This window comes from Bufo bufo, chromosome 3 (genome assembly GCF_905171765.1).
Source record: "Bufo bufo chromosome 3, aBufBuf1.1, whole genome shotgun sequence".
Lineage (NCBI taxonomy): Eukaryota > Metazoa > Chordata > Amphibia > Anura > Bufonidae > Bufo > Bufo bufo.
Genome location: NC_053391.1, coordinates 89,584,170 through 89,605,654, shown reverse-complemented (window position 1 = coordinate 89,605,654; position 21,485 = coordinate 89,584,170). Strand labels below are relative to the sequence as shown.

Sequence of the window (21,485 nt, the reverse complement as noted above, 5' to 3'; positions counted from 1 at the left end):
TAAAACATTTTTAAAATAACAACACAAATTTGATATATTTTTCTTCATGTTTTGATTTGGAATAGAATGTGTAGTGTTCCCAATGAGTTTGTGTGTATGGAAATACAAGCTATTAGAAGGATTTTGAGCTTTATTAACTTTTTTAAACACACTGCTATTATTTTGAACACATCTGTACATGTTCAATGAGGCGGGGAAATCCTTTTCCCGTTCTCACCGAGTTCAAATGCTCCCTAAATCTCTCAAACATCGGTCTTATAGTTTTGCCTATGTAGAAGGCTCCGAATTGACACATGACGATGTAAACAACATAAGCCGTCTTGCAGGTAATGAACTGTGTTACTCTATGATTAACCCCTCCAAATGTGATGAATTTTTGTGGGTAGTTGTGACTACAGAAAGAACAGTCCCCACATCTATGGTTCCCTACCGGTCTTCTGCTGGTTAACCAATTAGTCTGCTATCAATCAAGCGACTACTAACTAATGTGTCCTTGAGTGTGTGGCATCTCTTGAAGGCTACCAAAGGTCTCTTTGCTGCAACATCTTTTAAACTGGGTTCATTCTTAAGTATGTCCCAGTTGTTGTAGATGACCTGGCTAATCATATCAGATACCGGACTGAACTTAAATGTGAACGTGAATCTATCTTCGCTACTGCTACTAGATCCCTTCCTTCTACCACTCTGAAGAAGCTGTTCCTGCTTGTATATTTGTGCTCTATGCATAGCTTTGTCCAACTCAATGACCGGGTAGCCCCTTCTAATTAATCTCTCTTTTAGCTCTCCTGCTTGTCTTACGAATCCCTCATCAGTGTTGTTGATTCTTCTAAGCTTAATAAATTGCCCATATGGCACTGATCGCTTCACTCTACGTGGGTGAAAGCTGTCATGGTGTAGTATGGAATTCATCGCAGTGGGTTTACGAAAACCTCTAGTAATTATGTCACCATTGCGGATACTGACTAGAACATCAAGGAACTGCCAGGAAATGCCAGTAGCCGGAAGAAGCGCAGTTTGCGCGAAATGGCCGTCGCTCTGGGTGATGTGAGTCCGCCCTAGCCCTATTGTGTATGACGATTATTGTCAATGAATAAAGAAGATTGAGGAGTCCAGTGGTGAGTGCCGCCTATTCTTTCTACTTCTACAATCAATTGTTTGATAGATATATTTATGTTCAGGAGAACATGCACTACAGACATACTGGACATGTTGGTTAATTTTAATCTGTGCGAATGTAGTCAATGGGGAACATTTATTAATAATGACGTATTTTTTGCCAGAAAAATCCTTACATCACAAACCGAAAGCGATGATTTATTTAACAATCCCTAATTTTTAGAGATGAGCAAATTTCTCAAAAATTCTATTTGGTTGGTTTGCTGAATTTTCTGAAAAAATTTGGTTCGATCCAAATTTATTTGTGGCGAATTGCGTCAAAAAAGGCTATTTCTTGGCTGCAGAGACCCTGTATAGTGGTGTAGAACACTGTGCCTTGCAGTAACACGCATAGGGAGTCTGCTGTGGTAGTGAAACAATACTGTGAGTCAGTATGACACGCATATGGCAGACATTGCTCTTAGAATCACTGCACACTTCACTTATTTGGTCAATTATGGGGCCAAAACTGACCAAATAACTCAAGTGTGAACTCAAGATCCTACTATAGCGTGAAAGAGCGCACTCCTTTTACACCATCGTCAACTGATTCCACATAGATGTCTACAGAACCTGTTCCATTAAACGCTTATACAAGTAGAGGCCCCTGACAGAGTGGAGTGGGTATCAGCAGTAAGTTTGTGTTGACCTCACTGATTATTTTGCCCTTCCTCTTATCCGTCACAACAATAACCCCCAAAAAACGGATTCTGTCTGTTGAGCATCCACCTTCACGCAGTCAACATTTGGTCAGTAATCGATCAGTATTACTAAAGCAAAAAAAAACAGTAGTGGATTCAAAACAGAGATGACACGTAAATGGAATATTTGCATGTCTTCTGTGTTTTGTACCCACTCCTGCTTTTGGCTACCAAATCATAAGCCAATTATGATGCAAAATAGGGACCATGTCATACAGGCCTTACAGCTGGTACATAGACAGGATCCGTTGTGCATCTCATTTTCCCTTCCTTCTGACAGAACAGAAGGGTCAAATAAATGATGATGTCAACCAGGCCAATAAGGCAAAATAGTGGCCCAGTCACGGAGTGGGGAGGGTGGGAACAGCATGAGAAGTCCACAGAGTGGCCCAGTGACAGAGTGGTGAGGTAGCAGCAGCATGAGGAGACCACAGAGTGTCCCAATGACAGAGTGGTGACGTGACAGCAGCATGAGGATACCACAGAGTGGTGAGGTGGAAGCAGCATGAGACCACAGAGTGGCCCAGTGACATAGTGGTGAGGTGGCAGCAGCATGAGGACACCACAGAGTGGTGATGTGGTAGCAGCATGAGGACACCATAGATTACTGAGGTGACAGCAGCATGAGGAGACCACTGAGTGGTCCAGTGACATAGTGGTGAGGTGGCAGCAGCATGAGGAGACCACAGAGTGATGAGGTGGCAGCAGCATGAGGAGACTACAGAGTGGCCCAGTGACATACAGTAGTGGTGAGCTGGCAGCAGCATGAAGAGACTAATGAGTGGTGATGTGGTAGCAGCATGAGGAGCCCACAGAGTGGTGAGGTGGCAGCAGCATGAAGAGACCACAGAGTGGTCCAGTGACATAGTGGTGAGGTGGCAGCAGCATTAGGAGACCACAGAGTGGCCCAGTGACATATTGTGGGTGTGGGGGGCAATACCAGTACTAGCTGAAGGATGGTGGGTGGCTGTAGAAGCACCTGGCAGCAGGTGTGGCAGCAGGCGGGTGGCAGCATCAGAATAGTAGCTGAAGCAGGTAGCCAGAAGAAACATGTCTCTTGTCAGTGTAGGTGTGGCACCATGGATCTAGTCTGATGCATCAGGCACTGGTGTTTGAAAATCCTGGCTGATCCATGCCTGATTCATCTTCACAAAGATCAGTTTCTCCACATTTTGAGTGGACAGGCGAGTTCTCCTTGGGGTAACTATGGCCCCCCCAGTTGCGGCCACAAATCGAGTTTGGCTTCCCAGTAGTCCAAGGGATCTTCAATGTGGGGTGGCAGGGTGCACTCCAAGTATGCCAGAACCTGCTGGTTCAAGTTCTGCTCTATGTCTACCTGCTGCTGCTAGTGAGTAGTTTTTTCAGTAGGCGGGTGAAGAAAAGTGCTCATCAGCGACTCTAGATTTAAATTGCTGCTGATGAGGCTGGTACTGCCCTTGCCCCCCCAACCGCCCAAGAAGCCATGGCAGTGGAACGTGAGTGCAGAGGGCCCCCTTCAGGCAAACCTGCGTGAGGATGGGCGATGGCGCACATAGGCAGCGGCCAACTGACTACATAGGATGTCTTGATAGTAGTCCAGTTTGGCCTCCCTCTCAGCGAGTGTAAAAAAGGCCCCCATTTTGAACCGATAACGAGGGTCTAACATAGTGGAGAGACAGTAGTCATCCCTCTGCCGAATGGTGACAATTCAGCTGTCACTACGCAAGCAACTGAGCATGCATTGGGCCATTTGCGCAAGTGACTCGGAGGGAATGCCTGCCTCCATCTCCACTGCACACTGCCACTGTCTGTCTGGGTCATCAGCCTCATCTTCATCGCCCTGTAGCTCTTCTGGCTGCTCCTGCTCCTTCTCTCCTGTCACCTGTGTAGAAAAACTAGCCATTGCTTGTGCTCAAATGTCCTCCTCCTCCTCCACTAGTTCAGCTGCCACAGGGCTCATGTGGCCGTGAGATGTCGTCGCCACGTCTCCTGTCCTCTGGCCAGCCAGATTTAGCAGCATCTGCTCCAGGACATGAATCAGTGGAATGATGTTGTTCATCCCGTAGTCCTGGCGACTGACAAATAAAGTGGAATCCTCAAAGGGCCCGAGCAAATGGCAGGTATCACGCATGAACTGCCACTAGCTAACATCGAAGTTTATGGCCTTTCTCTGTTCATATAATTGGTCCAACATATGGAGGGCGGAATTCCAACGATGGGAACGTCACATATCAGCCTATGTTGGGGGACGCCATTCTGCAGCTCAAGGAGGTTATGCTTTGCGGTGTATGAGTGGCTGAAGTGCATGCAAATTTTTCTGGCCATTTTCAGGATGTCTTGCAGATGGGGTGAAGACTTCAGGAAACGCTTTACAATGAAATTGAACACGTGCGCCATGCAGGGCGCCTGGCTCAGCCCTCCTTGACACAGTGCCAACAATATGTTCTTCCCATTGTCGGTCACCATGGTTTCGATTTTGAGTTGTAGAGGCGAAAGTCAGGATTCAATTTCTTGATGAAGGATGCGGAACTGTTCCTCTCCTGTGTGACTCTGTTCGCCCAGGCAAACTAGGGGCAGAACAGCGTGACACCGCCATGCCCTGCAAATGTGGTATGCTGGAGGAGCAATGTGAATTGTCCCTGCAGTGGAGGCTGTCACGGACATTGTCGCAGGACCAACGGCGTGAGAATGTGGAGGCAGAAGTGGCGTCACCTGGCTAAGTTGCTAGTTTGGCTAGGCAGGAACCACATTTACCCAGAGGGTCATAAAGGACATATAATGTCATTGACCGCAGTTACAGCTCCACACGTTGGCGCTGCGGTGCACTTTGGCAGACATCAACAGGCTCAAGGACTGGCCCACCTTCTGTTCTACATATGTGTGCAGGGCTGGTACTGCGTTTTTCGCAAAGAAATGACAGCTTGGGACTCTCCACTTCGACTCGGCACAAGCCATCAGTTCTCTGAAAGGTTCAGAGTCCACCACTTGGAAAGGGAGGGACTGCAGCACCAGCAACTTGGCCAGGAGCAAGTTCAGCTCACTGACTGAGCTAATTTATCTTCTGCCTGTGCTTTATAAGCTCTTATAACTTGTTTGGCCTCTCTCTGCCTAATCTTATAAATTTGCCTGTCATCCTCGTTTTTTTTTTTATATATTAATGATTTTGGCCACTTCTGCTGAGTACCACAGTGGTCTCTTCCTTTTTTTGCTTTTACTGACAAGCCTAATGCAATTATCTGTTGCTTTCAATAGTGCCACTTTGTAGTAGTCCCATTCCTCCTGGACTCCATTGAAACTGTTCCAATCTGATAGGGACTTGTATACCACTAATCAAATTTTTCGAAAAGTCTGTTTTTCTAAAATCTAAAACTTTTGTTTTTGTGTGGTGTGACCCAGTCACTGTACTTATAGTAAACCACACTGACTGGTGATCACTAGATCCCAAGCTTTCCCCTACAGTCATATCAGATACCAAATTCCCATTTGTGAATACTAAATCTAAAATGGCCTCCTTCCGGGTTGGCTCCTCAAATACTTGCTGTAGAGATAATCCCAGTAAGGAATTTAGAATATTTGTACTCCTAGCTGAACTAGCTATTTTGGTTTTCCAGTTTACATCAGGAAGATTAAAGTCTCCCATAATGATAACTTCCCCTTTCAATGTCATTTTAGCTATTTCCTCAACTAGTAGATCATCTAATTCTTTGACTTGGCTAGGTGGTCTATATATCACACCTACACGAGTTACCTTATGATTTTCAAGCTGCAAGGTGACCCAAACGGACTCTAAATTGGTCTCGCTAACTTGTATTAAATTAGATTTTATGCAATCTTTCACATACAGGGCCACCCCTCCCCTTTCTTGCCTTCTCTGTCTTTGCTTAATAGAGAAAACCCTGGTATTGTTATATCCCAGTCATTACTCCCATTGAACCAGGTCTCAGTAACAGCCACTAAATCTATATTCTCAGATGCCATTATAGACTCAAGTTCATTGATCTTATTCCCTAAACTGAAAGCATTTGTAGACAAGAATCTGAGCTTGTCATTTCTTAACCTCTGTGCTACTGGCATCTTCTAGCATTGTTCCGGGGGGCAGTCGGACTGCTGGATTATCACCCTTTTGCCCCCTTTCCTAGTTTAAATGCTCCTTAGCAAATACTTTGAACTGTTCACTGAGGACATTTGTTCCCTTGAGAGAAAGATGCAAACCATCTTTCTTGTACAGTTATTTTCCATTCCAACGAGAGCTAACATGAGACACAAAGACAAACCCTTGGTTCAGACACCATTCACCAAGCCATACATTGAATTCCTTAATGCGCATCTTCCTGTCATGCTGAAGGTTATGCACAGGCAAAACTGCAGAGAATGAAACAGTTGATGCAACCTCCCGTGTATCATTTCCAAGTGTGTGAAAAGCTTCCTTCACCTTTGAAACCTCATTGCAAGCCAGATCATTTGTCCCAAGATGGACAATAACATCCACCTCCTTTTCCTGCTTTGCTTGCCTAACAATATTAAGGATACGTCGTCTATCCCTGCTAGCGGTAGCACCAGGGAGACATCTCACAAAACCATTTTCCTCAAACTTCACACCTCTTATGATAGAATCGCCCACCAACAGCTGCTTACTATCAGTCCTCACCTTCTCCTTTTTGTCTTTGGCTGCAGTCTTGCATACTTTAGACATGGGAGATGATTGTTACTCACCCACTGTGCCTGAGCCATCCTCCATGTTGCTCTTGTGCTCTGAAAGTGCTGCAAATGAATTATGGAGAGCCACATACTGTGGGACTTGTCTTCTATCCACAACTCTCAGTCTACCAGAACCTGCAGTAACCCATCTTCCATTTCTAGGGGGCCTCTGTGGCATTGCAACGTTTCCAGCCTGAGTTTGTTTAACAGTTAATTTACAAATCTCAGATTTCATAAATGCCATTTTCTGCTGTATTATGGAGAGCTGTCTACAGATCACACAGTATCCAAACCTCCGAAGAGTGGAACCTGAAATAAAAGCACAACAATTCCTGCACAGAACCAGGTCTGCCATTTTAAAGAGGGGAAAGATTTTAAACAAACAAATCTTACTTTTTTAGATTGTATCCACCTCCAGATTACCTCCTATCTCCTGAATATCTCCAATGCACTTATAAAAGCAGCACTTTGAAAATGCAGCAAGCTATAATTAGGCAAGCTAATACTATGTGGCTATATATACACACATTCCCACAAAGCTCCTCCCCAACAACAAATGTAACACCTTAATCACCTATGCTTATTTGCAAACAGACAATAGTGAGAACCTGTCTAACAAATTCCTTACCCGTTTGGAAGCAGTGTCTGAGTATCCACCAGAAACACAGCTGAAGTTCTGCTGTTTGGAAGGAGTGTGTGAGTATCCACCAGAAACACAGCTGAAGTTCTGCTGTTTGGAAGGAGTGTGTGAGTATCCACCAGAAACACAGCTGAAGTTCTGCTACAGTGGAAAATCTCTAAGTTAGTCTAAGTTAGTCTCCTGAATATCTCCAATGCACTTATAAAAGCAGCACTTTGAAAATGCAGCAAGCTTGTATTTCACTCTGACAGATGCAACCAGGGCTGTAACATTTAGTATTTTGCCCAAAAAGGGTGTTTTTTTAAAACCCAGAAAATTATTGCTGTATTTCTAGCTTAAATTGCACACTGACTAATGCGGCATAGGCCCCAGATGGAGGGTATTGCCAAAAATGGGTGTTTTTTAAAACCCAAAAAATTATTGAAGAATTTCAAGCTTGTTTTTTAGCAAACGCCGCAAAATTAGGATTTTGCCCTAAATAGGTGTTTTTTAATAACAGAATATGACAGCAGTATATATAACGCTTGAATTTCACACTGACAGATCCAGCAAGGGCTGTAAAATTTAGTATTTTGCCAAAAAGGGTGTTTTTTAAAACCCAGAAAATTATTGTTGTATTTTTAGCTTAAATTGCACACTGACTAATGCGGCATAGGCCCCAGATGGAGGGTATTGCAAAAAATGGGTGTTTTCTTTAAAACCCAGAAAATTATTGAAGTATTTTAAGCTTAAATTGCACACAGACAAACGCTGCAAAGGCCACAGATGCAGGGTCTTGCCAAAAATGGGTAATTTTTTTTTAAACCCAGAATATAATTCCAGTATTTCAAGCTTCTATTTGACTGTCACAAATGCACATATGCTGTGCTGGTGCACAAAACTTGCATAAAATGTCCGCCACCGCCCACCTAACTAACAGACGGATAAAAGTTATTTTTCTGGGTCACTGGGCTCAGGGCAGGGTAAAAAGATTGTGCACTGCACTGCACCCACAAAACAAAATCTAGGTAGATCGCTGAGTTAATAAGCACTTCTGATTAAAGATTCTGTCCTATTCTCTCCCTCACAGCAGCAGTATCCAACCCCTACACTAATCAGAGCAGAGTGACGTGCAGCGCTACTTGACTAAAGCTTATATAGAGGCTGGGTCACATGCTGCACTGGCCAATCACAGCCATGCCATTAGTAGGCATGGCTGTGATGACTTCTAAGGGTACATGAGTTAAACGCTTGTTGATCCTTTCAAAAAGCGTCATAAAATAGCCAAATACCGAACCCGAACTTTTACAGAAAAGTTCGGGTTCGGGGTCCAAAAATCCTAAAGTTTACAGTTCGGGTTCGCTCAACCCTAGTTAATAAATCAATTATCACAGAATGGTAGATCTATTCAAGTTAAAAAATGTGACTTTCACTTTAGGCCTAGAAGTAGAATGTGAAAAGTAAAAATACATATTTTTCTTTCTATGAGAAAAGCTGCAGTTGAGTAGCAGTGTATTTAGACTTAATCATTCCAAAAATGTAATTTTCATGCTAATGCTTCTTTAAAGGGATTCTGTCACCAGGTTTGGGGCTATAGAGATACGGACATGCACGGCTAGATCGCCGCTAGCATGTCAGCAATATATGTGTCCTATAGGGCTGTGTGGTTTTAATTTCTTTAAAAAAGGATTTTATAGATATGTAAATGAGTGTTGAATGTGTCCAAGGGGCTGCACTAACCTTCCTTGTGCCCAGCCATGCCCGCCTGTGAAGGAGCCCAGCACCACCTATGTCTCCTCCTTTCATCAACGATAGATAGCCGTAATCTCGCGATGCGTGAGCTCGCGCATGCGCAGTTCTTTCCCTGAAGCTGATGCCAGCACAGGGAAGGAACACTATACCAGCACTGCGCATGCGCGATCTCGCGCATCGCGAGATTACGGCTATCTATCGTTGATGAAAGGAGGAGATTCGGAGGACATAGGCTGTGCTGGGCTCCTTCACAGGCGGACGTGACTGGGCACGGCTGAGCACAAGTAAGGTTAGTGCAGCCCCTTGGACACATTCAAGACTCATTTGCATATCTATAAAATCCTTTTTTAAAGAAATTAAAACCACACAGCCCTATAGGACACATATATTGCGGACATGCTAGCGGCGATCTAGCCGTGCATGTCCGTATCTCTATAGCCCCAAACTTGGTGACAGAATCCCTTTAAGTAAGTGTTTGGAACACACTTAAGGCTTCAAATACTCTCAAACACATCTACTGCATGTGACCGACCGCCGGTTTTAAGAGTTGAGGGTAAGAAGCACTGCATGCAGCTTCAGAAGATTTATTTTATCAAATGGAACCACGATACTGTATTTCTTAGGAATGTAACTTAACAGTCCAGATATAGGTCAAAAGTTAGAGTATTATATTTTAGGAAAGGCTTTTTCTCTCCCAGGCATGAGTCAGGTCTGAAGAAGATGTTCGTTGTTCAGTAAGCACCTGCTCCACCATGTCTAATAGAAGACAAGTAAAAAACACATTCACAGTAGGGATGTTTCCCTCAGTATACAAGTCTTAAAAGCTTCTTTACACTAAAGGATCATGGAGCAAATCTAAACCATTTTAAAGCAACTGTATCAGCTCTGTAAGGATGTGACAAAGAGATTTTGTGGAATTCCTATATATACTCCGGTATATACAACTATATACCCCTGTAGTTACTTACCTCTTGTACATCATCCCTGTGCTTTCTTTCTCTAAATTTGGACTCTCCTGACTCATTTTCACAATGTAAACCAATCTCTCTGGTTTGTTTCCATTCTGTATGTAGCACTTTCTATTCCTGTATCCAACCAAACCCATGATGCACTTCTCTATCCTTTGCCACAGCTTCAGCACCGCCCCTAACAGCGCCCAGTTAGGTTATAGCCCCTCCCAACCCCCTAGTTACATAGACACTCCCCTATCACTGCCCCGCCCATGGACATAACTTCACAGGAAATAAGACAGAGCTGAATGGACAGCCCTGAGCGGAAGATAGGAGCAATAAAGGGAAAAAAATAGAGTACAGAATTAAAACTACCTTCATAAATTATTATTTTAAAGGATGTTGATGCAAACTAGAAAACCCCTTTAGGGTGGCTGCACATGGTGCGGATCACATCCAGTTTTTCTGTGTGGATTTCCTGTGGAAAAAAACACAGCATAAGGCCTCATGCACACGACCGTTGTGTGCATCCGCGGCCGTTGTTCCGTTTTCCGTTTTTTTCGCGGACCCATTGACTTTCAATGGGTCCGTGGAAAAATCGGAAAATGCACCGTTTGGCTTCCGTGTCCGTGATCCGTTTTTCCAGTCCGTGAAAAAAATATGACCTGTCCTATTTTTTTCACGGACAACGGTTCACGGACCCATTCAAGTCAATGGGTCCGTGAAAAATCACGGATGCACACAAGATAGTCATCCGCGTCCGTGATCCGTGTCCGTGATCCGTGTCCGTTTTTCCTATCATTTTCAATGCAAACTTGACTTAGTTTTTTTTTTCACTTTTCATGTCCGTGGATCCTCCAAAAATCAAGGAAGACCCACGGATGAAAAAACGGACACGGATCACGGAACAACGGAAACCGTTTTTGCAGACCACAAAAAAAAACTGTCGTGTGCATGAGGCCTAAGGCCTCATGCACACGAACGTATTTTTTTGCGGTCCGCAAAAACGGGTCCCGTTTTTCCGTGATCCGTGACCGTTTTTTCGTCCGTGGGTCTTCCTTGATTTTTGGAGGATCCACGGACATGAAAAAAAAGTCTTTTTGGTGTCCGCCTGGCCGTGCGGAGCCAAACGGATCCGTCCTGAATTACAATGCAAGTCAATGGGGACGGATCCGTTTGACGTTGACACAATATGGTGCCATTTCAAACGGATCCGTCCCCATTGACTTTCAATGTAAAGTCTGGAGTCCCTTTTATACCATCGGATCGGAGTTTTCTCCAATCCGATGGTATATTTTAACTTGAAGCGTCCCCATCACCATGGGAACGCCTCTATGTTAGAATATACTGTCGGATATGAGTTAGATCGTGAAACCTCATTTCCGACAGTATATTCTGACACAGAAGCGTTCCCATGGTGATGGGGACGCTTCTAATTAGAATACACTACAAACTGTGTACATGACTGCCCCCTGCTGCCTGGCAGCACCTGATCTCTTACAGGGGGCCGTGATCAGCACAATTAACCCCTTAGGTGCCGCACCTGAAGGGGTTAATTGTACTATCATATCCCCCTGTAAGAGATCAGGGCTGCCAGGCAGCAGGGGGCAGACCCCCCCCCTCCCAGTTTGAATATCATTGGTGGCCAGTGCGGCCCCCCCCCCCCTTCTCCCTCTATTGTAATAAATCGTTGGTGGCACAGTGTGCGCCCCCCCCCCCCCTTCCTCCCTCTATTGTAATAAATCGTTGGTGGTACAGTGTGCGCCCCCCATCGGCCCCCCCTCCCTCTATAGCATTAACAACATTGGTGGCCAGTGTGCGGCCTCCCATCTCCCCCCCCCCCCCCATCATTGGTGGCAGCGGGTTACTAGCAATAGTACAATAGTAAAAGATTCATACTTACCTGGGAGCTGCGATGTCTGCTTCCGGCCGGGAGCTCCTCCTACTGGTAAGTGACAGTTCATTTAGCAATGCGCTGCATAAACCTGTCACTTACCAGTAGGTGGAGCTCCCGGCCGGACACGAACATCGCAGCAGCCGGTAAGTATGAATCTTCTACTATTGTACTATTGCTAGTAACCCGCTGCCACCAATGATCGGGGGGGGGGATGGGATGCTAAGTAACCATGGCAACCAGGACTGTAGTAGCGTCCTGGTTGCCATGGTTACCGATCGGAGCCCCAGCGATTAAACTGGGACTCCGATCGGAACTCCGCTGCCACCAATGATGGGGGGGGGGGGGGGGGAGATGGGAGGCCGCACACTGGCCACCAATGTTGTTAATGCTATAGAGGGAGGGGGGTGCCGCACCTGAAGGGGTTAATTGTGCTGATCACAGCCCCCTGTAAGAGATCGGGTGCTGCCAGGCAGCAGGGGGCAGTCTTGTACACAGTTTGTAGTGTATTCTAACTAGAAGCGTCCCCATCACCATGGGAACGCTTCTGTGTTAGAATATACTGTCGGTTCTGAGTTTTCACGAAGTGAAAACTCAGCTTTGAAAAAGCTTTTATGCAGACGGATCTTCGGATCCGTCTGTATAAAAACTAACCTACGGCCACGGATCACGGACACGGATGCCAATCTTGTGTGCATCCGTGTTCTTTCACGGACCCATTGACTTGAATGGGTCCGTGAACCGTTGGCCGTGAAAAAAATAGGACAGGTCATATTTTTTTCACGGCCAGGAAACACGGATCACGGATGCGGCTGCAAAACGGTGCATTTTCCGATTTTTCCACGGACCCATTGAAAGTCAATGGGTCCGCGAAAAAAAACGGAAAACGGCACAACGGCCACGGGTGCACACAACGGTTGTGTGCATGAGGCCTAATACAGTATCAGCAAAATGAATGAGATTTTACAAATCTCATGTACATTTTTTTTTCTCTAAGCTGCGGTAGAAAATCTGCAGCATGTCAAATGTTTGCCGATTCTGCAACTTCTGTAGATTGGTTTTCCCATAAACCTCAATTAGGTTGTTTACGGAAATAGAAAATCTGCATGAGAATCTGTATCAAAAATCGCATTTAAAATAACACCAGAGTTGGAAGATCTAAAGGGAACTTTAGGGAAACTGAAGGGAAATGTTAGTAAAGATTAAGCACTGCACTCTGAAAGAGGAACGTTTTATGGTTTTATGCAGATACCTGCAATATGACAGAAGTGATGGAAACCCTAACATAATTACCATATGTTGCTTAAACAGACTCAGACGTTGTTACATGTGATGTTTCATTGTTTGTAAATTGGATGCTTATGATGTATCTACTGTTTTATGTGATTTTACAGAAAAAATAAAATATATTTGAAAAAAACACCAGAAATGCATCACAAATCATGATAATAGTGTGGATGTATGTGCCTTTTGGTGCAGATGTTCTGCGGACATTCTGCACATAATCTGCATCACGTGTAGCCACCCTTAAAATGTCCATCTTCTAATATATTTACTATTGTCTAAAAACCATTCTCTTGGTTTCGTTTTACCCTCAAGCTTGGGTTGTAGATTTCATTCAATGTTCCGTGTGCTGAGGAATCTGTACTCCGCAATCCATTCATGCGCCGTACCGACTCCACGCTTTCACTCCCCACAAGGACAGTCTGTCCACAGATTGTCATAACAGATAAAGGCAGCAAGAATGGAAGAACAGCAAAATGATTAAACAAAAAAAGTACCACAAAAACCATGCAAAACAATCAAATAACAGCAATGACAAATAACACAAGGAAATCATACATTTCACGTATAAGGCGGCAAAATCATAAACAGCAATAATAAGAATCCAATAACTATGATGTCACTTGCAGTGAAACATGTCTTTGAAAGAATTGTCAAAGAAAAAAAATGGAATGCTTAATATCATTTTTGTACAGCATCAGATTGAGATTTGGTATTAACGGACGGCACCTTGACCTGTCCCCTGTGAATACAAGGTCGATGAGGGCCTAGAACAAGTATTGTGTCTCAGTTGGCATTTTACAGCCGCTGCTCAGCTGTTAGGCCTGATGCATGGCACAGTGTATTACAGAGCAGTAGGCATTGTTTGTGTTGTCTGATGGTACCTCTGTACTGGAAGCAATGCGTCTAGGAGAGAATCCCTCCATAATACAACATGCAATGGAATATGCCATAATTGGTGAAATTTTTTTTGTACGATATTGCGGTCATAGAAATGTAGACAGGACACCTATAGATTGCAATATGTATTGTATTATGGATCTGTATAACATGGATACCAATGCCTTAGGTATGCCTAATTAGCAATGGAGTCAAAGCAACTCTATCATGTAGGGTAGACATTTGTTGACTTAGCTAATTAGAGGGCGACAAGGAAATGCTTTCCAAAAATAATAATTAGGAAGAGATATTGCACATTGGGGTCTCGTTTGTCCTATATTTGTCCTATATTTGTAGAGTCTCAGTGGCACCCAATCCTTGGGATAACCACTGACACTCCTTTATGCTATCAGAAGGGCCTCGGCGGTACCCACCTCCTCTGGGATAACCGCTGTTACCCTCCACCTAGTTATCTTCCCCTTGTTAGGGTTCCCCTGATTAGGGACTAACAGGGACTGGAAAGTAATAGGTTCGGGGACAGGGAACCTCCACCATCAGGGGGTCGCCCTGGGCTGAGCAGTCTAGGGGGCAAATTAGGGTGAGACAATTCTGCCCTTGCCCGGTCCATAAGACTCTGCTCCTCTTCCCCGTTTCCCTTTCGTTCTATCCTGTTACTGTGGATTTTTTGCTGGGGGCAAATACTCCCCTTTAGGAAATTCAAGTACTCACATGTCTCTTTGCACTACAGGGGTATATAAATACCGATACCCCCTTTTTGATATAATAATAAAGGTATTTTTAAAAGTCACCTTTTTTTCAGTTGTTTTTCTCCTTTGATACTCTGGTGACAGTAACATCCTAGTACTAATCTGAATGATTGTTAAGATATTACACATAGTTGTCTATCAGAGGACAATCAAACTTTCCCTCCTTATCTATAATTGCTACAGCAATTTACTGCTACAACTGTTTTACTGTTTGTTTACTCATCGGCTCTTATTGATCTGCTTTACATACTTTCCACTTGTCTCATTTACCTCATTATTCCTATATTCTTTGGTGTATAACCTAATCTTAAAAGAAAAGTCAAATAAAAGATCATGGCATTAGTCTATACTGTACGAGCTCTTCTGGATCACTGTGAAGTAGGTTCTTCTCCACTTCAACTTACATAAAGACGGATCTGTGCTGCTTTTTCCAAGAGATTGGGTATATATTTCCACAGAGTTTCTACTGGAACTTGTCTCCTCTGAAGGATTCATCTTGTACTCCAGGAACATTGATGGAAAAGTATACCCAATTTCTTGGAAAAAGCATTGTGGATCTACCTGTCTATATACAGTCTTAAAAGATGCCTGAGAAACAGGCCTGAGTAGTCTCAAAAGCTTGTAATTGTGTCATCATCTGTTTACTTAGCCATGATAAGGTATCAGCCACTAAGTTATACAGAATCCTTTCCCAAAAAACGATATGGGGATCTGCTCAGCTTCTCCTGCTCTATAACACGCTGCCTGTAGATTGGACCGCATTTTTAATATTACAGGTTCCCTTTAAAATGTACTTTTCATTAATTAAATCTAAATTAAGAAATGTGTATAGCTTCCAATACAATCATTTCTCCTGGACCTGTTAATCAAGAAGGAGAGGGAGAGGCTGGTGGAAGAAGCAGGAGGAGCAAGGGTGAAAAGATTTCTTGAGAATGAAGCAACAGATCACTATATAAGGCTACATGCACACGACCGTATGTGTTTTGCGGTCCGCAAAAAAAAAGGATGCTATCCGTTTTTTTTTTGCAAATCCACTGTAACAATGCCTAAAACGGACAAGAATAGGACATGTTATATTTTTTTTTGCGGGGCTACGGAACGGACATACGGATAAGGATAGCATACGGTGAGCTGTCCGCATTTTTTGCGGACCCATTGAAATGAATAGGTCCGCATCCTATCCGCAAAAAAAATGGAATGGACACAGAAACAAACAAAGTTCGTGTGCATGTAGCCTAAAAGGTATCATTATTTTCAGCTGAGCTAGTCCTACAAGACATTGTGTCCCTTTAAGTAGGTGGGGAAAAGATTTGTAAAACGTATTCGATTTTATCGGTGGTCCTAACCTGTGGCCCTTCAGGTGTTGCATGCCCGGACAGACCACCAGCTGTATTACAGCCCAGTCGTAATCGCATGAATATGGATGAGGTGAAATATTAGACATGGCACATGGAAAAAAATGGTGCTTCTTTAAATTAGGTTGCACAATGAGGTTCTCTGCTGAAATTATGACCATGTACATTCCCGCTATGTGGGTCTCATTGTCCCAGTCAGTTGCTTTATCTGTTCATATCTGTGATGGTCAATAATGGCCCTTTCAGCATTTTGTTGATCGGTCTGAGAGCGCTCATTGTCCTGGAACATTGCTATACAATACACAGTATACACGTGCATTCACAGCAATGGCACCGCTCGGTACAGAGAAAATCACACCGAACATTATCTGAGAAAATAAGCAGGTGCTGCAGGAAGCAGTTGCTCAAGTCCTTAGATTACTGTTCTAGGGATAATTCCCAGCCAAAGAGCGTTGACTAAAGGAAATCTTACTTAATTCATGTAATCAAAATAATGCGTATTCCCTTTTTAAACGCCACTTGCACAAAATATTTTGTGCTATTGGCTTTTCTCAACCGCGCTCGCAACTTTCCCAGCTTGGTGAGAGCAGGGAGCCTTCAGCAGTTGAATGGAGCCTTAATATGGAGTATATGCAATTCCACAGAGCAGGGGGTATCTGCAAATGGTGTTTTATCTAGTATACTGTTATGTATTGTCATGTTATGTGTTGTACCCAGTATAACTATGTATGGATGGCACAAACGGGGGTTATCAATCCTGGCTCAGCCCTTGTAGGAGGTTAGGAGTGGGCTGGCACCATCCCTAACCTTAGGTCAGTCTACACTGGAGTTTAGGAGTGAAAGGAAGCTGTGCTTTATGATCCCATCTCTTAGGCCTCAAGCTACAGAGACTAACCAATCTCTGCATGACTGAGACAAGGAGAGAACTAGAGAACCTAGAGTCTGCATGGCCAAGCATTGGAGTCAGTAAGGTAACCTACTACCAAAAGCTAACTTTACTATTGTGGGGGACACTGTTAAGACACCCTTCACACCTGGACAGGACCTGGCTAATCGTATCTCTAAAACACCATTGTAAATATACATTTGCCCCCCATAGATTCTGCAGGAAGAGACTTGAAACAGATACTGTAGAGGGAAAAGGGTCATAACTCCCATCCTTGCCATTGCTATCTCGGAAGAATTGCACTGTGCACAGTTGGAGCTGTGCTTTGCTATTGTTGGATTTATTACAGCTCCCATTTTGCACTTTAGTGAAGAGAGATATTTATATCCGACATCTGACCTCGTTACTCACTTCGGCACTATACACCGGCCATTGCACTTCACACACCCTTCCTTTGCACCCATACAATCACATACCATCACCCCGACTACCATCAGGCAAGAGCGCCAGAACCAGGGTGTGCCCTGAAGGAAGAAAGGGTGCTCCCTCCCCTTTAACTGCACAGTCCTAGAAAGCAATGGTGTAAGGAAAGCCACTGTGATTGACTGTTACAGCCAGATCCACTACCACTCCCATCCTCCACTCCGACTCTTCCTGGGCTCGCTGCATATGCACAAGGCAAATAATCACCAAAAAATGAAGCTGACTTTCGTGTATATGAAAATCCAAAAAGCTTTATTATAAATATATATGAACAGTACATACATGTATTATAAAACAGGCAGCACAAGGTGGGACACACAGATGAGGAGCAGGACCCAAGGAGAGGCCGGGAGATCAGTGCACGAAAATACCGGGAAAAAGAATACTAGCTGAAAGAGCATACCTCAGAGCCTCATGGCAGCAACGCCCCAAGCACAATGCAAAAGAGGCGATTGTAGAGACTGAGGTTAAGATGGAAGGAACACAAAGGAACACAATTAAACATACCCTGAATGGTGCAAAGATCTCTCGGCCAACTCCTGACCCAACGCCGTTTTGCCAGTAGATCTGGCTTCTTCCAGGGATACGGAAAAACATAAAAACATCTCCCCTATATAGTGCCCACACAGGTGTGTGGAGGATAATTAAGATTGCAGGACCTGAATGACGTCAGCACCAATGGAATTGGAGCCCCAGTACTTAAGAGCCAATCAATAGAACCAAAAGCACCTAATGGGGGCAGGACTAAGCTGACAGAGCGAGCATGTGAGCAAGCACATGACCGCAGTGTCAGGGGTGCATCATACGACACGCCCTGACCATGCCAGGAAAGCCAATCAGTGGCCCATGGAGTCATATGGAGGAGGAACCGGGGGCAGTGCAGTAGGTGCGGCCAAACATCTGAGTGACAGCGGCACCAACAGAACATGAGGCCTCAAACTCCAAGGGGCGGAGGGATAGTGATGCGGCGATCACGTGACACAGCACGTGACCGCGATGTCACGGGCGCCGCCAAGGCAACGCCCCCACTGCAAAACCACAAGCAGTGGTGAACGCCTCACCCCGGCAACGCAGGCAAGCCTTAGTGACGGAGCGGTCACGTGATGCAGCACACGACCGCGGCGGCACACTTAAGGCTACTTTCACACCTGCGTTCAGAGCGGATCCGTCTGGTGTCTGATCCGTCTGGTGTATGACTCCTTGGGGGTCCGTTTTTTTTATATCATTCTGTCCGGTTAATATTGGTTGACCATATGCACAAGGCATGAAAGTGTTTTACAAATATTCATAGTGCGCACCATTTATATATCTACTTGTTTCAGTTTGTGAATGTTGACTTGATACTACTTGGCAATCTCCATAGCAACTTCTCCCCGTTCCCGTGCCGCTGCTTATGTAGAGGCAGATCATTGTTTTATGTGTGCACACATTCATCTATTTAATCACTGCCTTTTGTACTCCCGCTCACAACTCCGCTGCTTGTGAGCACGATTGTTTGTGTGACCCTTGGCTGCAGGAGGATGCAATCTTTCATGCAATTAACATAATGTAGAATTATGAGACTAGAAGTTGACAATGCTTCCAAAAACATGTTATTTATTTGCTGAAATTGAAGAAAGCACAATAAAAAACATCATGCGGTACAGACGCTGTCACAAATGAGTCCTTTCTAAAGCTGGTTTATAGCACAGAAGCATATTAGTACTCAGAGCATGCACTGGGGTTTCCTGGGATGATTTAGAAGATTGCAGGATCTACAAATTCCATTTTATACATTACTTTTGCTTCCAATATCATTTCACTTTCAGGTTTCACACACATTCCGTTTTTTGAAAAGCATCACTGCATTTTTTCATCCTTTTTTTTTTTTTTTTTTTTAGCCAAAGCCAGAAGTGGATTCGGCAGGAAGTTCTTCCTTTATATCTCACATTCCTTTTGGACCCACTTCTGGCTCTGGTTCAAAAATATGAGTCAAAAACTCATAGAAAAAAACTTTCAAAGAAAAAAATAACACCCTAAGGGTATGGCCACACAGGAAGCGGTTTGCAGGGGCAAAATCTCTGACAAATCAGCAGTAAAGGCTGCGTGTCTTGCATGCTGATTTATTGAGGACTTTACTGTGGATTTCACACGATGCATTGCAAAATCTGCACCGTAGGTCAATTTGCTGCAAATCTTTTCTGTATTGTGTGGATGAGATTTCTTAAAATCTCATCTACTTCACTGTTACTGTAAAACGCTGTGTCTTTGCGACACTCAAATCGATGATGGCAAAGCTGCAACATTCGTGCCACAGAACTGTCTAGCAGGGCTAGGGTCAGAGTAATCTTGGCCCACATGCATAAAAGATCATTGTCCTCTTTACCAATCACTGTAGCATGGCACACCTGGTTAAACATATTGCATTTGAGCAGTTCTTTTCACTTGTATTTTTACAGACTTTGCACAATCGTCTTATGAATTAAGGGGCCACGATTCCCTTCTGGGCATGGGTCCTGGGGTGCTGCCTTAATAACTGCTGCTAGGTGCATACCTCTCAACCGTCCCAGATCCGGCGGGACAGTCCCGGATTTCAGTGGCTGTCCCGCGGTCCCGGTACAGGGGAGGTATGTCCCACTTTCTGGCAACTGTCCCTGTTTCCATAGGAAGCAGAGACAGCTGCCTGTAATGATGAAGCAAGAGCCACCCGTCCGCTCTCTGCTCCATCATTCCTCCCCCTGCTCTCCACACTGAAGGTCTGGGCAGGGGGCGGGGCCAAGGATGTCTGGACGGTTGGCAAATGTAGATATAGGAGTTGGGCCCTAAGAACAATTTCATCTGGCGGGCCCAAGGAACCCCAGTCTGACATTGTTACGTTATCTTTACTTTTACGTGTATGGTACTTTTCATCCCTTCAAACTGAAGGTGATCTCCTTTCTATCTCTGATAGCATTGTCATGCAAAGTTAATAATATACACAGAATTTCTCTGGATTAGTCTATGCATTATACCTTCCAGCTGCGTTATTACATATAGAAAAATTCTGACCTCTTTATTAGAGTTGAGCGAACACCTGGATGTTCGGGTTCGAGAAGTTCGGCCGAACTTCCCGGAAATGTTCGGGTTCGGGATCCGAACCCGATCCGAACTTCGTCCCGAACCCGAACCCCATTGAAGTCAATGGGGACCTGAACTTCTGGGCACTAAAAAGGCTGTAAAACAGCCCAGGAAAGAGCTAGAGGGCTGCAAAAGGCAGCAACATGTAGGTAAATCCCCTGCAAACAAATGTGGATAGGGAAATGAATTAAAATTAAAATTAAAATAAAAAAAATAAAAATGAACCAATATCAATTGGACAGAGGTCCCATAGCAGAGAATCTGGCTTCACGTCAGCAGAGAATCAGTCTCTTCATGCCATAGCAAAGAATCTGGCTTCATGTCAGCAGAGAATCAGTCTCTTCATGCCATAGCAAAGAATCTGGCTTCATGTCAGCAGAGAATCAGTCTCTTCATGCCATAGCAGAGAATCTGGCTTCATGTCAGCGCAGAATCAGTCTTCATGTCAAAGCAGAGAATCAGGCTTCACGTCACCCACCACTGGAACAGGCCACTGTCACACATTTAGGCCCCGGCACCCAGACAGAGGAGAGCGGTCCCGTAACAGAGAATCTGGCCTTACAGTAGGTGAACCCGATTTTGTGTCAATCTCGCTGTATTTCTCGGCGAGATTGAGCACATACGAGCCCCATCACGGGAGCCAGCGCCGAGCTGGCTTGCCGCGATGGAGAGCAAGCGCGTCATAGAAGCGACGGGAGATCCGACTTGGATTCCCGCCAATTCTACACGTGTGCGGCGTTTGTTATGAATCCTGAGGGGGAGGTCCCCGCCGGATTTTAAATAAAAATCCGGCCTGGGTCCCGCCCTCAGGAGCATACCGAACCCTTAGGTCTGTTATGGGTTGTAAGGAGAGCCCTCCCTACGCCGAAAAAAACGGCGTAGGGGTCCCCCTACAATCCATACCAGACCCGTATCCAAAGCACGCTACCCGGCCAGCCAGGAAGGGAGTGGGGACGAGCGAGCGCCCCCCCCCCCCCCTCCTGAGCC

At 44.6% G+C, this 21,485-nt stretch overlaps 1 protein-coding gene across 3 annotated transcripts in view; it reads right to left on the bottom strand.

Annotated features, from left to right (window-relative positions):
• The window catches only part of GLRA2 (glycine receptor alpha 2), a 283,807-nt gene that overhangs the window by 39,122 nt on the left and 223,200 nt on the right, over window positions 1–21,485 (bottom strand). Inside the window, exon 9 of one of the 3 annotated variants that reach the window (XM_040423305.1) lies at window positions 7,711–7,728. The exons of the other annotated variants lie outside the window; for them this stretch is intronic. Coding sequence (XP_040279239.1) covers window positions 7,711–7,728 — 18 coding nt within the window. The remainder of the gene's footprint in view (window positions 1–7,710; window positions 7,729–21,485) is intronic. 3 annotated transcript variants of the gene reach the window in all.